Source organism: Acanthopagrus latus, chromosome 7 (genome assembly GCF_904848185.1).
Source record: "Acanthopagrus latus isolate v.2019 chromosome 7, fAcaLat1.1, whole genome shotgun sequence".
NCBI classification, from domain to species: Eukaryota; Metazoa; Chordata; class Actinopteri; order Spariformes; family Sparidae; genus Acanthopagrus; species Acanthopagrus latus.
In genome coordinates, this window is record NC_051045.1 from 8,024,711 (window position 1) to 8,040,669 (window position 15,959).

Below are 15,959 nucleotides of genomic sequence, written 5' to 3' on the forward strand. Positions count from 1 at the left end.
GCTTTCTTCAAAATAACTCCACTTCTTTTTTTAGACGTAGCCTTATTGTGCTTTCGTCAAAATCGTCAATCATCGCGCGTGAAAAAAAATAGTAATTATGCCCCCCAACACAAAAAACACAACGGCATCGCGCAAACTACTCATTTTCATAATAGCTCTTTAATGACTGGCAAAAAAAAAAAAAACAATGGCTAAGGCTGATAGGAGTCCTGTCATTTTCCACTCAGATCCCAAAAAAGCACAAGTGAGTGAAAAAAGAGCAACGATAACATTCATGACAAATACATTAAATAACCAAAGAAAGAAAAAATACAACATAATCATGGTGAGTCAAGAATGTAATTAACACCTGCGGAGAATTCAAAACTGTGAACAGTCCTCCGAAAAGTTAAACAGTGACGCGTCATCTGATACGCTTCTCAAACAGGAAGCTCGACTGAAAAACACAAGGGCTCTCTGTTTGTTATATAATTAGCTGGGTAAAAATGATCGCCACATGCATGTTTTCTGTTCCAGTACAAAGCTATACTGTAAGCCGTTACATAACAAGGCTCAAGCCGGCTGTGTTTACAGCGTAGGTGTAAATCCCCCTCGGCTACAATGCGACCTCCTACGGTGGAACATACCTCTCCCCCTTTCAGGTTCTTCATTCCCATGTCACCCTTCCCCTTCTTGCCCTTCTTGTTCTTCTTCTTCTTGCAACAGCATTTCTTGATGATGCAGAAGCAGCATGTTAGAATGAGTAGAGCAGCGACCACGGCAATGGCAATGATGGCCCAGGACGGCACTGAGGAGAGGAGACGGCACAGCCACACACAGGGAAAGAGAAAGAAATACTTTGACATTTGACCGACCAATCATTAAGACCACTCCACGGCATGTCCCGAGCCAGATATACTCAGTGAGAGGTGCTAGGTTATCAATTAGATCGGGTAAAAATTAGATTTCTCCGCCATTAGGAAGGGCAGCCAGTGATCAATACTGAATAAAGACATTATGAGGCTGCCAATGCCTGCAGCAGAAGAGAAAATCTAATTCTGGAATCATTGCTCAGAGTCGCATCGATAACAGCTGGTTGATCAGAAGCGTTTTTTTTTTCTTTCTTTTGGTTCATCACTCACGTGGGATCTTGTCGATTTCATTCAGGAACTTGTTTTTGATCTCGTCGAAGGCATCGTTCTTGTTGACCGGCTCGGTGGAGTTCTCATTGGAGACTAACGCGACGGGGGCTGGAGTCACAGTCAAGGCACTGGCCCCCGTTGGCTTAGCAGCGACCATGGGCGTTGTCTGATGCCTGAACAAGTTCCACTTCGGCATTTAGGCTGCACACACGGTCCCTGAAACACAGCGGGGAAGCAAAACGTGAGTCGGCAAGTGGCTTAGACGTTAACCTTTTTCATGCAATATGCTTTCATGACTAAAAAGAATAGTGATTAAAGGTGACAGCAAACAAGTTCTAAAGTTCACAATAATACATTATGCAAGTTAAAAGAAAGGAATAATTTACGGTCTACAGCGGTTTGTTTAAATGCCCAAATTGATGAATGAGGTTTTGGTGCATTACCTTCATTAAGAGAACTAATAGAGCTGTTTTGGGACTGAATTAAACACCAAGCAGAGCAACTAATCTTCACAAAATCCTCTACATGACTAAAATGGATCAAACATGACTATGGGTTGGCTGTTATACATTTAGTCCTGTAAACAAGTAGAGGTGTCCTTGGTGAGCAGAACCAATGCATATAAAGATGGACGATGTTACAGCTCCCCACAGATGCAGCCAAAACATCAAAATCCCCTGCAGCGTCATGAACCCTGTCACCTTCATGTTAGTAGATGAGACATGGGCAAATCTAAAAACTCAGTTCCTGTCAAATACATTACTCACAAAGATTATTTCTGTCATTTCTCATCACGTTATCACGCTGTTCATTTGTTATAACTTTGGTTTTTAATTTCTTGTTACTATAAAAATGGGTGGAACACAATGATTGACGACTGAGCCCTGCTCATAATCATAGATTTTATAACAGAATGATAGAGAGAACGCAGAGATGGTAACCATTCTCAGACGTTTCTCGGCTTAAGGAAAGTTGTACAAATTCCTTCACAAATCCATCCATCCATCCATCATCTGTACATATTCTATGTACGCCGCTTAATCCTCTGCAGGGTCGCGGGGTCCTTCACAAATCAAATTTCATAATCGAAGGAGTAGTAATTGACCCTGTTTGCAGTTCGAGGTGTCCTGTCAACAGTTTTGATGGCGTCTTTTATTTGACAAAGTCTTTTTAGGGCCACAGGGGAATTACTTTGTTTGCCGCTGGATAAAATGGATGCAAGGGTGAGAGGCTCAGTCATATCCAGGTCTTATTAATACATCCACGCTCGTTGCTGAGTTTGGCAGAAATATTATGAGGACCTTGATACTCCGGCTCCACTGCACAATCCCTGCTCCACATGAAGTCACTAGTTCAAGATGGCAGTGCTCGTATCTGGGATGATCTGGCTTCATTTTAGTACACTGGGAAAAAGTGGAGGTGTTTCGTCAATCTTTAAATACATCAACGAGCAAGACACTGAAACCTGAGTGGCTCATTATAAGCATGCATGTATGTCGAATTAAAGTCAATTGATCATATTGGATGGGAAGCCTTGATTTATCATATTTCCTTCTGCTGCTGATGGTATTGAGAGAGGATATCTTCAAAATGTCCACACCTGAGACTATTTTCTTCTAAGTCTGCCACAAAAGCAAACACAGACAAAGTAAAACTGGGAGTGGTGGTAATATAAATGTTTTGTTTTTTCATTGTGTCATCCTGTTGGTTAATTAACTCAGAAAGTCTCTGTGAAATTGTGGTCTGTTTTTTATAAGACACACCTGAGAACAAATTAATAAGATCACAGGAAGACAATTCAATCACGCAAAGCCTCGCTCGCACACGGACGCACTAATTCAAATATTCATCGCAAAAATAAAGCGGCAGAACTTGTTTGTGCGTGAGACCTCCAGAGTGAATGAGTGTTTCTAACTTCTGTTTCTTCTGCAGTCCGTTCCTCTGGTATGAAATAAAAATGATTCTCCATCCACAAGGTTCACTGTTTCACTCAGAAACTTCATCAACAATCATTTCAATTTCAAATTGAAACATTTTCTTCAGAAGGCCTCTCCGTCCACCACCATGTCCACATCCACGACAGAAACACTGACACAAGATGGCTGGAAGCAGCCTGCCTACAAAAGATGAAATTATCTTTTGAAGCTCCACGGAGGCACACATCCCCCTCACACACCCTACATCCTCTACTGTTACAGAAGTTTCTCTAATGTAAAATTCATAAAGACGGATCTTCAAACACTATATGAATGAATTCATTTGATGTTCTGTGCAAAACTCCAAATGTTCAAACTTAACAAAATGGTCCCACGGGTTTTACACAGAGGTTTAATTCTTAAAGTGGAAACAGACCCTGGCATTTATGGTGGACTATTGTTGGCACCACTTTCCGCAAAGACAACTGGATCCTTTCTATTTCCACAGCTTGACTTTATTCATTCGTTACGTCTATAATGGAGATGTGAAAGCAGACAGAAATGTTGCCAGGCTGCCAGACTGACTAATCGCCGGTCAGGCCTTCATTTTCTCTGGAGATGTTTGTGTCCGCTGACCAAATTGCAGAGTGAAAGAAAAGTTTATGGAGAACCATTCTAAAACCTAATAGTGCCATTATTCTATAGCCATTACACTGGCAAATAATCATGTACTTTACAAGATTCAAGCAAGAAACTTGAAAGATTATATATGTGATACAGGAAGGAAGGAGAGAATACAATGCACTGAAAGTACATTAAATCTGATGCGTTGGACACATTGTCCGCAGCAGGATGAAGAGTTGATTGTTCAGCTTTTACACAACAACAGGGAGTGCAAAACAACTGCGATGAAGCTTTTGGAAACATGTGACAAAGCTCTTTTTTATGACTCAGCCAAGGTCTGAATCCTTTGGCTCTGCAGCATTCAGTTCATTTCCGCCGGGGAAGTGTACCAGAATTCATTTTATGAAATGATAGATTGTGACAGTCTGCCATTTTACAGTGTTTCTGACATAATGCTTCAGTGTTGTGAGGTCACTGGATAATGATTTGAGAGCAGTTACTAACAATATCTGAGGAAAAAATAACTATAAACTATCAATTTATCACGCATTTTGTTTCGTCCGGACGCTGGCCTGCACTGACGAGGAGAAAAGTGCTCAAACCCCAGAAAGAAATGAAATGAACAACCACAAGCCGTTCTGTAGTGGTGTTTCCACGGGCCAAACAAATGTTCAATCAGAGCCCTTATCGGTTCCAGAAATCACAGTGTGACAAGTGCAGCTGAAAGCAGCCTGCCAACAGAGCGATGAGTGATCGGCCCGAGACCTCGCTTCGGAAAGCACAGAAAAGATGACAGGCATAACAAGAGGAGACTTCTGCTGTTGATTTTATTAAAGTCATGGTGATACGGTTTGGGGAAAAAAAAAAAAAAAAAAAAAAGAGGAATTTCCCATTTCTCATGTGCCATTTTCTCCAGGTTTCTTGCTGGAGATTCTGCCTCTATTTCTTGCTACGTATAAATTATTCAAATCGTGGCTGACAGCCAGAAAGGATAAGCTCATATTATTCACGGGGCCAGGATCAGTTTATACATCTAAAAAATATACGTCTCTGGAATAACTTGAGCGGGCTGATGTTGCGAGCAGCCGGCATCTTGTTGTAATGTACTGAGACGGGAACTCAGTTATTAAGGAAATTGAGAAAATGACTCAGAATCACTTTAACCCATCACACGTTTTGAAAATGAGTGCGGTGCTCAATGAAACAGCAATCATCCGACGCCCCCGTCGCTCCGCTCCGCATTACACACCACTGTAGATGTTGTGACACCGTTAAAAGCATCCATTTTCATCTATGGTTTATGTGCTTTTTATCCCATTTGTCCCTCACATTGGGCCAAGCTGGACCAATTAAATTAACATTCATGGCGACGTGCTCGAGCGTTTCAGCTCCTCCACTCTGCGAGCAAAAAAGTGAGGGCGGACGGAGAGGACACAGACTTACACTATTGTTTTATGACAGCCATTAGTCCTGCCTCACGGCCAGCTCTTAGAACTCATTCGGATATATCAGATGCATAAACTGCTTTTTCATTTTTCAGGGAGGAAGTGTTACATCTTCTTTACTCTTACAGGACAAAGATTTGTGAGGAATCACCTGCTGACTGGGGGGAAGCCAAACTGCAAAATGTTTTTCTGACTTAACCCACTGAACAATAAAGTAGGTCACAAATCCTGAAATCCAGATACAAACAGAGACACAAATGCTAGTTAACAAACAGAGCCACTTTAATAATTAAGATATTGTGGGAACAACAATGCAAGTCTTCTAGCAGCTTCTCTGTGAGGCTGCCCTTAAAAACTGTGGCGCTTCCAGCTAAATGCCAACATCAGCATGCTAATATGCTCAAAACGGTTTAGCCAACATGTGTATCGCCTGTCGTCCTGCCCTTTGGTGTCTCATACAGACAGAAAAGTACCCTTTAGCCTCTGTCGCTGTTTGGCTGTTGTTCTGGTTGATGCTTCAAGTTCCCTCAAGACATGAACATCCTGTATGTGACCCTCCGCTCGACCCCCGGCCTCTGCTCGACTTTGTTGCGTCTCATGCAGATGCTAAAGGTTAGCTTCTCCGCTTGTGTGAGACGCCGTGACAAATAACGGCATCTGATGTCCTGGGAATGAGGCTGGGCTGTGTGTTAGCATGCTAACATTTGCTGTCATTAGCTGTCAGCATAAAGTGCACCTGAGGCTGAGAAGAATATCATTAGTTATGCAAAAATGCATGCTTCAGACAAATTACTCCTAGCAACTCTTTACAAGCAAAGAGCCACCCTGGCGATCATTTGTCTGTGTTGTTATAAAATCTCTCCATGGGTAAGGACGGCCACTTCTTCAGCGAGCCTTCTACATCAGAACGCAGCACTTTATATCTGTCTGTTTCAGATTCAGCCCAAAACGTTCAGTACCTGGAGTTCTTTTTAATGTAGCTTGTTGGGTTGGGTGTTGGGTTTCGGTCTTTCTACACGTGTGTCCCGTTTTGAGTGTGGTAGCTTGAATGTAACTTTTTATGCAAATGCATGCAAAGACTTTTCTGCCTTTTTGCATGCAAAATGTAGATAAAATATTTTCTATTCTATTTTTTATGATGGTGATGAAAAGATATCACAATCACAAAACATTTACAGTAAATCTTGAGGTGTATATGTATGTTTTTTACCAAATGCCATGGCAATCCATCAAGTTAAAATTGAGAAATTTCACTTTGCGGTGAGTTATTTTTAGCCTAAAGGGAGTCTGGGACCCTGATGGGAAGGTCTGCGGTTCAATCTCTGAACCAACAGATTAAATCTTGGAAAGGAAGAAATCGAGCACCTCTCGCCTCTCGCTTGTAACCACCACTGAGATGCCCTCCGGGTAGACTCTTAACTTCCATCTGCTCCGGTGAAGCAGCTCGGACTATGTTAGTACTGGGCGGCTTCCAGGTGTAAATATGTGAAACTGTATGAGTGCGGAGCGGGGCGACCCTGAAGTGAAGAGCATTAACGCTCTGATAAAAACCTTCCCCGGACGACTACGAGCTAAAAATAGACCTCTTATTCAATATGAATGACACGCAATACTCGATTACTGAGACGAGTGGGAGTTTTTCAGCACGATCTCCCAACGTGCGTCTCATTTCGTTAGCATTTGAATCATCGGAATTAGTTAAAACAAAATGGCTCGGCTCCACGGCCCGGAGCAGAACAGCCACGGGCCATGATCCGGCCCTTATCACTAAACACACTGCACCGAGTTGGATGGGGATCAAGCACTTTTTATCTTTTGGTGCACAAAACAAACAGCGTGTAGAAAAAAACCCTATGTACTACCTCGGCCGCTGTACTGAAAAACTAACTGTGGGACATAAAAGTTCAACATGAGAGACATGAAGGTGAAGGCAGATGGCTTCGATATTTGAAATAAATCATTATTGTAGATGTTGAGTAGACACCTGAGGGGAATGTTGTGTTGAACGCATCTTTCATTTCAAATGAATTCAAGTGATTTCTTTCACCACATTCGGTCATTTCAAAAGGTTTAAAAAGCCTCTTTTTTGCTTTTCTGGGAAAAAGTAAACATACATGAATGCAGCACATTTTTCAAGTATTTGCGGGCATTTTTTAGGGCCGATTGACTGTAAAATGCTTCAGTACTTCTACTGTTGCCATGGGAATCGAGGTCCAAACCAATATTCGAATGCCTTGTTTTTGTCTTCGTAGGGGGGAGCACTGAAAAAGGGGGCTAAATGCTGATAAAGAGCAAAAAATGGAGCTCCTTCGTGGTGTCTAATTAGTCTTGAAACCAGCAAAGATAATCCTCACGAGGGAGCATTCCTGCTCCACGTGCACAAACAACACTGACGTATCCTCTCCTGTCCTCATCATTCGTTAGTAAATGACGACAGCAAATTAAAGGGAAAGTATGACAGCTCGTCCCTTCATCACAGACAGCGGAGACAGGGATGCAACAAAGGTTGCCGGTCGGACTCGAGTCAGACGCGTACGTGGTTTCGTACTCGCTGTCCTGACCCCCCAAAATGCATTTTATTTAATGGGGCTGCTTTTCTTTTATGCAATAAATAAGAGTTTTACAGATTAATTAGGTTAGCTGGAGCAAAATCTGAAATGTTCCCATGCACATTGACGGATCATATGTTGTCTTCATCATCATTAGGGAAAAATATGAGTCACTTCTAAACACTCAAATATGCCTACAGGCTAAGTGCTCTTACTTAATTACCTCCCACCTGTCAAACTCTAATGATAATGACTGCATCGCCATGCTCTCGCATCCAAACACATGACTACGAAAAACACTGTGTCCCCCGTCTGATGTGATGCGCGTGATGACCCGCTGACCACAGAGCGAGAAAACCTCCCCGCAGACAGGAAAACCCCCAGCAGCCTGCAGAGAAACAGTCTCCATGTGTGACGGGGTTGCGTTCAATGAGGGCTTATTAGCACCCAGGTCAGATCTGAGAGAAAACGACCTAAGGAGAGTGAGTTAAAGTCATGCAGCTGTTTCATTACACAACGACAAGTACCCCGAACAGCAATTAATTACCAACCTACATCCAGACGGCAAAGTCCTTTGTTTCCCCCACGGCCTCAACAACTTGCCTCTATACCGGTTCAAACAGCTGTCTGCCAGCGGCTAATCTATACGCGTGTGTTTTGTGTGTACGTAATTTTTTCCTCCATACTAATTTTAACGCAGAACAATACAAACGTCTCAGGATGAAATGGTTTCTGTAGCTGGAAAGGAAAAATTGGTCACGGGGTCATGCGACCGCAGCTCGGGGGGACAGTAAGGGGTGCGGCGGGGCGGCAAATTAAGTATTGAATATTAGAGCACCGTGAAAAGGTTGCTGTAGTCAGGGACAGAACAACAGCAATGGCTGCTTCGGATGTCACAGGCAGCCAGCCGACAAGGGCCCAAGACACACGAGCAATGTGAACAATGTGACCCCCAGCAAGGCCCCTGCCATCTGTGACATTATAGGTTATGCGTGGGTGGGTGAAGTGAAGTGCCTGGCCTCCAGTCAAACTAGCAGCGCATCCTGTGCAGCCTCATTTCCCTCCGAGTCTCACTCGATGTGATTGCTGCAGCGAGCTGGGACGGATTATTTAAAAAAAATTTTAAAAAAAACATCCAAGAATTGAGTAACTATTGCGGCTTAAAGAGCCGGAGAGACTGTTAATTTGATCATTACAGATTTAGGTCACTGCAACATTAATGCAGATTATCTCTTTCTGAGAAACTGCATGCATGTATATGTGTGCTTTTGTTTGTGTGTGATCTGAATTTGCACTTCTACATCTCGTGCCGAGCGACTCTTTCATCTGAAATCCTGATGAGCTATTTTAGGTGCGAGCCAAGTTTACACAAGATACGGAGGACGTCGTTTAAACTGTTCGCATCTAGAATTCATGATAAACACACCTGGAGATGAGATAAGGGCTGAGTCACAGATGACCCTCCCCCCACTACCGATCCGTTTGGCCTCGGATCGGCTGAAAGAAAATGTGCACGGGATCATTTAGAGAACAAGGGGCAAGATATTTTATTTGATCCATCAGGCGGAGCATTACTGTAGTCAGAGAGCCGAGCTGAGATGGTGGAGTTCTTTCAATTAGAGATAATGTGCAGCTTTGTTCCTGAACTCTTGCTACTCTATGGTAATTTACCCCTGCTGAAATGGACTTGGTGCTCCCGCAGTCATAATGGTCTCATTTTGGCCAAGTTTTAATAGGATTACAGGGGGGATACTGATGGCTGCATTGCTTGTTATTTACCACTGAAGGATGAGGATCCTGCGTGGAGCTCGGCCTGAGTTAAAACCGAGGGAGCGAACTAAGTCGTGTAAGCAGAAAAAAATTCATTACGATGTTCCAAACTGTGGGGATAAACCATTTCTGATATTGTTCATTAAATGAACTCATTGCTGATTAAACTTCTACAAAATGCTCTGCAACAATTCCTTACCTCAACATTAATGACAATATTGAGCTCAGGGCAGCCGCTGACTGTGCGCCGTCAGCCCGTCAACCTGCTAGCTGCATCTTTTCTATCCCTTTTTTTCCTTTGTCTTACTGACTGATTCCACTGAGCACCGTGTCTGTTGCCTCTTGTGTGCAGAGCGGTTTTGTTCCGTCCTCCATGTGGCTTCACATTCCCCCAGGAGCGTTTTCAGAAACAGAGCATCACGCCTGCCTGATTTGGTTGCCTCGCTCAGTTTGTGTAGATTTTTATGCGCTCCTACCACTGGTGCGTGGGAGGCATAGTTTGATGGTTTATAGTTTAGTCATTTGTCTGTTTTTAGTGCGTTTTACTGTTAACATATCCGACTTTGTTACACTGTAGATCCCAAGTCTGCAGAGAGTGTTTTTAATAACCACCGATTCTATGTCTGACTTCCCGGCTTGATGAGGCTGTGGTCCGCTGCCATCAAAAATAGACTTTGGCGCGTTTTCCCCAAGGAGTGAAAGCAGACATACGCTTCTGGGACATTTCTGAAACTCGCCGGCTGTACACAACTGTAATCGGCCTTGCCTGACGGAAACGGGGGGCCGGGGCCCCGACACACTGGGCTGCTAGTCGGTCATGTCGGGGCTGTCTGTGAACACCTATGGCCGTAGTTCTTGCGGTGTGTCCTGCACCGTTCACACTTGTCAGCGGCCTTTTTGGCCAACTCTGCATGTATAATCCCCCGAGATCGGCTGTTCAGGTTAGCAAGTTAGTGCACAAGAAGAATAACAGATAAACAAATGGAAAGCCTCTTGAGCTGCATTTTTAGCCATTGTCTCTGTCAAAAAGTCTTCCTGTTTCCTCTTTTTTGAACGACAAACACAGATTACCACTACCCAGTGGTGTGAAGAGGTATTTCTACTCACCAAGTGTGTCCAAGTGCAGCTTTTTGGGCGATACACAGGCGATTTGGGGTAACCGCACTTGATGTCAGTTTAATATGTCTTGGTCCTTAATGCCATTTTGAACCATGTTGCAGAAAACAACAACAATAAATCTCCCCTTCATCACTTGTTCACATCATGTCAGTGTATAGCGCTGCTGCTGAGCAGATCTCATCTGGCACGCACAGCCAGATGAATACCAATCTTGTGGCAGAGACAGATTTCCGTCAGGTTGCCGACTGTAGTTGCAAAAAAATGCTCCCCTCTTTTGTCATTTGTCAAGCTCTGGCAAATCCAAAAACCGAGCACATGGTGCAAAACATGAGCCAAAGCCAGATTCTGAAACTCCTGACCAGGAAGCCTTCAAGTCTCCTGCCACAACACATTGACTCGGAAGTGCCAAGCATCTGTCAGGATGCGGCAGTGTGACTTAACATTAATTAGGACATTAAACTCAACTAACAAGGCACTGACTTCAGTGACCGGCAGAATCCTGCCAACTATCTCTCTTTTAAAGATGAACATGCCCCCCTTCTTACTGCGGTGCTCAAGGCTCGCGTCGCTGGTGCCAAACTTTTCTGATTTTCAAAAACACACCACAGATTTTCCACCTTCCCGTGATTTCTGTGCCAATAACCTAGAGCATAAATTACACTTACACATTCGTTCAGCAACCGATCTGCATCACAGTCAGCAGAGTTGCTGATGCAACCGTCCAGGACAGGACATTTACAGAGGTATCAGCCCCCCAGTGTTTCACCTCAGGGGCTGCACAAACGACACTCTGAATGCAAACATACGCAATATCAGCATCCACAAGAGAAGAGCTCGACCATCAATCACAGGTGTCAATGAGGCAATTACACCTTTTATGTCAACAAAATCAGGAAATCCTGCCGGTTCCACTGCCGATCTGAGAGCCGCCGCCAAGATAAGGATGTCAGAAAGGCCTCGCGCATCATCTCGCCAAGGAGAATTAGAGAAAAGCCTCTCCCTCATATACCTCATTGTGCGCTGACCCAAAAGGGCGGTCCAGAGGGGCTCGTTTACGGCTCTGCTCGTGTAGATAAAACAATGCTTATTCTCACCTGCAGCTGAATGTGACTCAGCTATTATCAGGAGGGATCTTTGGAAAAAAAAGGAGGTGGGAGGAGCCGGGGGTTTGAATGCTGACCGAGGGAGCTGCAGGGATCATTTACAGCCAGTTGCCATACATCCTCCCTCTCCCCCTCGGCGCAGCCCCCTGTCCCCTGATAGGTCGATTAATCATTCTGTCACGGCAATAGTGACCCAATCTGCATGTAGGGCTGTGTGGAGGAAAATGTGAAAGAGGAGAGGGCTTCTGCAGCACTGCAGATAGGCCACATGTACTGACATTCATGTTTCAAAAAGGAAAATGTGTGGAGATCGAGGCTTCATGCGCAACACATCTTTTAAATGAGAGAATCGTCCATTGTCCATTAAAGGTACAGTTTGACCATTGAGAAGTACGCCTATTTGCTTTCTAGTGAAGAGATGGATGAGAGGATTGATGCTAATCTCGTGGACATGGCTGCCCAATAAATGTTTGGCTACAACCAGCTAGTTTAGCTTTGCAAAAAATCTGTAAACAAATCTTGGCACTATGGAAAGCTAAAAAAAAATAAATATGTGGCTACAACGAGCAACCAACTAGCTTAGCTTTCGCAAAAAGTCTGGAAACAACTAGCTTGACTCCATCCGAACATAAAACATTTCAACTACAACTGGAAACCAGCTAATTTAGTTCAGCAACAAAGTCTGGTAACAGGAGCACACAGCTAGCTTGGCACTTCCCACAGCTAAAAGATTTAGCTACAACCAGCTAGATTCGCTTAGCAAAAAGTCTGGAGACAGGAGGAAACAGCTAGCTTTGCACTGTGCAAAGCTGAACAAAAATTGTATTTACAACGAGCAACCAGCTAGCTAAGCTTCACAAACAGTCTGCAAACAGCTAGCTTTGCTCCCGCAAAAGCTAAAAGTCTCAGCTACAACCCGCTAGATTAGCCTAGCAAAATGTCTGGTAACAGGAGGAAGACTCTGTCCTGATCCTTTTTGTTGATTTATTGATTTTTTTTTTTTTTTTAGCTAGGCGTTTACAGCAATCAGCTAGCTAGCTTTGCTTAATTAGCTTAAAACCAGTGAGCTACGTTTAACGCAAAAGTCTCAAAGCAGTGGGGAACAGCTAGCTTGGCTCTGCCCAAAGCTAAAAGATTTTACAGTTGCGCACCAGACTATTTCTATTTCTTCTTAATTTGACAACAAGCAAGAGACTCAAGGACGCTGCATGGTCCCAGCCAGGAGGTAGTCTGGCACATAACTTGATATTTGTACCGATTTAACAAAATAAATAAAACATGTTAACTGGAGAGCAGTAGAGCTGCTGGTAGGTGGACCGTGTCCCTGTTAGACGGAGCCCCTCCAGATGATTCTGCCTTGCTATCTAAGCAAACCAGCTGCTGGTAGTAAAGACATGAAAGTGGTCCCACTTATCTGATCTACTTCTCTGCCAGACGGCAAATGAACACATACCTCGAAATGTCAAACGACGTCTGAACTTCTAATCCAGAAAATCTCAACACAAATTTGGAGGTTTTGCTTTAACATCGTGGGCGTTACAGCAAAACATCTCCAGTATGATGAAACCTACTGAAAATATATTCCCTCATTCTCTACAGTCGAGTGTTGCCCTGCTCTGTGTTACGCCCTCTGTGACCACTGCAAATCCTCTCCTCCAAGAGGCCGTGGGTGAGGGGGGGAGTAAAAAAATAAATAAATAAATAAAAAATTGCCATGTTTTTCTTCCTCTGAAGATTAAAGAGTGTTGAAAATGCCCCGTCAGCGCAGCAGGATGCTGTGACTGGTGACGGCGCCTGACCGTTTAACACTGACGCTCTCTCTCTCTCTCTGCCATCGTCTGCCAGCAGCACACCATCAAAATGGGCCAGGGCCAGGACCGGGAAGTGCTCAGCTTTCACCTGGAGTGAGAAGCTGACGGTGGCCGTGCGACCGCGAACGATGGTTGTGTTAATGTGTCGGGGAGGAAAATCACTGACTCATTCTCTGTGACCAATATGGTGTGTCATTATCGCTTTGAGTCTACTTTCTTCTTGTGGGACACTTGGAGAAAAGAAACATCTCAACCTAATGGAGCGGCAGGAAGTAGAAAAACAAAGGGCGATGTGGGTACAAGAGGGCACTCGACAATTTAGGAAGCTGCACAGTGAGAATAAGCCTCTTTTTACTCTCCTCTTTCTGTGAGCGATTCCAGCATCCGGGCACCGGCTGCCTTCTTGGAGGGAGCCAGCAGAAAAAAAAGGAAATAAGATTGGTGAACTTCAAAGCATCCTCTCATTTTTCTGGTGTGTGTATGCGAGACTTGGAGACTATTTCTCAGTGTGAGAGCCAATGGGAGCGGCAGCCCGAGGTACGGACTTAATGAGCCTGCCTGAATGTTTTAGAGCCTGACAAAAAAAAAAAGAGAGAGAGAGAGAGAGAGAAACCATCAGAGCATGCTCGGTATCAAATAGTCTCCAGCACTCAGGATATTGACGGAGTACACATGTATGCTGGGGTTGTATATATACACCCAGCTGTATGTACATACAATATGATCCCCTCACATCCTCCAATGCTCTGTTTGTTTACTCTACTTACTGAAACCTGAGTGGTCATGTGACCGCTCCGAAAATAAGCCATTGACTGACTGATAATTACCAACAGCAGGGACTCTGGGGGAAGGAATAAATAACCTGGTTTGTGTTTTCAAAATGTTACTTCGGGACACAAAGACAAAAGAAGAATAAATAATTCCGTCTGTGCACCATGTGAAAAATTCTGTTAGATTTGTTTTGAAACTGCAGGAGTAGAAGCCTGGGGGCTCTTACTTAACACTTTAAAAAAAATGTCTTTTTTTGCTGTAATGAATTGGAAATGAATGAAAACTCTGGTGTGCTCGTGATGGAATAAGACCTGCTGTAGACCTGCAAGAGTCAGCGGTGGGTAGCGAGCAGGAGGTACAATCAGCCCAAGATAGGTTTTTGTCCTTGGTACTGTCACCTCGGTGCTGCCTGCGCTGTGTGTCCCATGAGAGACAGCAGAAAAAAAAGGGAAAAAAAATGAGCATCCTGCAGCACTTTTATAAAAATCCCCACCCCTCTACTCTTTATACTCCTCAGCAAAACTGTCAGCCTCTTTCTACGTCCGACCGCTCACTCTGAAAGGATAAAGAGCACCGTGGCTTGTGTCTGTTTTGTTAAATTGCGGATACGAGACAGGCGAGCAGACCTGAGATATTTTAGTGAAGCGTGCAGCATTTTTTTGCGTGTGTGTGTGTTCAGGGAGGCTCTGTGTGGTGAGAAGAGGGGGGTAAGCAGACGCAAAACGTGCCTGATGTGCAACCGTCACAGACTGAAACGGCAAAAACGGCGTGAAGACAAAACTCCGTAGCTCGGTCCTGGGGCAGGAACAGCCAAACCCCCCCGAGGACTGTTCAGTATCCTCTGTGAGTAAAGTTTGGGAGCACATGCATCATCATCCGACAGTAACATGCAAACGCCGCCTGCATTAATGCAAAAACAACAAAGAGGGAAGTCAGATACAGCCTCAATTCACAGCAACATCCCCCCCTCCTTCAATGGCCGTAACTCTAATCCAGATTCCTCAAAGGACCGTGTTCAAGCGATGCTGAGAAGAGAGTTGAAATACACCCTTACCGGCACTACCGCAAATTCCGTAATCCTGTTCTCCACAACAGGCTAACCCATTCACCAAAGAGGCACTTAGGGTTAATGTGACAATGCCTTAACAACGTCCCTCGACCGCTCTCCCATCAGCACCAGAAACTGCAGTCCTCCTCGCACTGTTTCCACTGCAGCACTACTTGTTCTCCCACACACACACTAACACACACACGCTCGCCTGCTCACTCATTCTCTCGGCGACTACCCCCACCTCTGTTTCTCTCGATCCCCTCCTCCACCTCCTCCTTCTCCTCCTCCTCCCTCCATCTCTCCACTCTTCCCTATCTCTGTCACTGAAAGGATCCCCCTCCCCTCCTCTCCCCCCCCCCGCCTCTCTCTCTCCCATCCCCTTCCCCTTTCGCTTTCTCTCCATCTTCCATCTCTCTCTCCCCCCCTCCTGTCCACTTCCAGCTCTCACTACTCAGCCCCGTCTGATTTGCGATGCCGCTTGCAAGGCGCTGTATGCAGCAATATGTGCCCCCTTCACCCCCCCCCAACCCGAAGTCCATCGCGGGGAGAATCCAAAAAGCATCCGTATGCTTTACTGTCAGACCTGCCATCCACACCCATCGTTTTTTAAAAACAGCGCCGCAGCTCAGGGTCTCCGCAAGGGGCTTGTGTTCCTGAGCTTACAAGGCAGCAACTGCAT

At 44.6% G+C, this 15,959-nt stretch overlaps 1 protein-coding gene across 3 annotated transcripts in view; it reads right to left on the reverse strand.

Moving 5' to 3' along the window:
* LOC119022623 (synaptotagmin-2-like) overlaps positions 1 to 15,959 on the reverse strand; it is a 69,489-nt gene that overhangs the window by 16,662 nt on the left and 36,868 nt on the right. For 2 of the 3 annotated variants that reach the window (XM_037103707.1, XM_037103705.1), the window contains exons 4-5: positions 1,122 to 1,337; positions 627 to 787 (exon numbers count right to left, since the gene is read on the reverse strand). In XM_037103707.1, coding sequence (XP_036959602.1) covers positions 627 to 787; positions 1,122 to 1,317 — 357 coding nt within the window. In that variant the 5' untranslated portion in view covers positions 1,318 to 1,337. Of the gene's footprint in view, positions 1 to 626; positions 788 to 1,121; positions 1,338 to 15,283; positions 15,482 to 15,959 lie in introns of those variants that run through there. The other variant, XM_037103706.1, reaches the window with a different exon arrangement.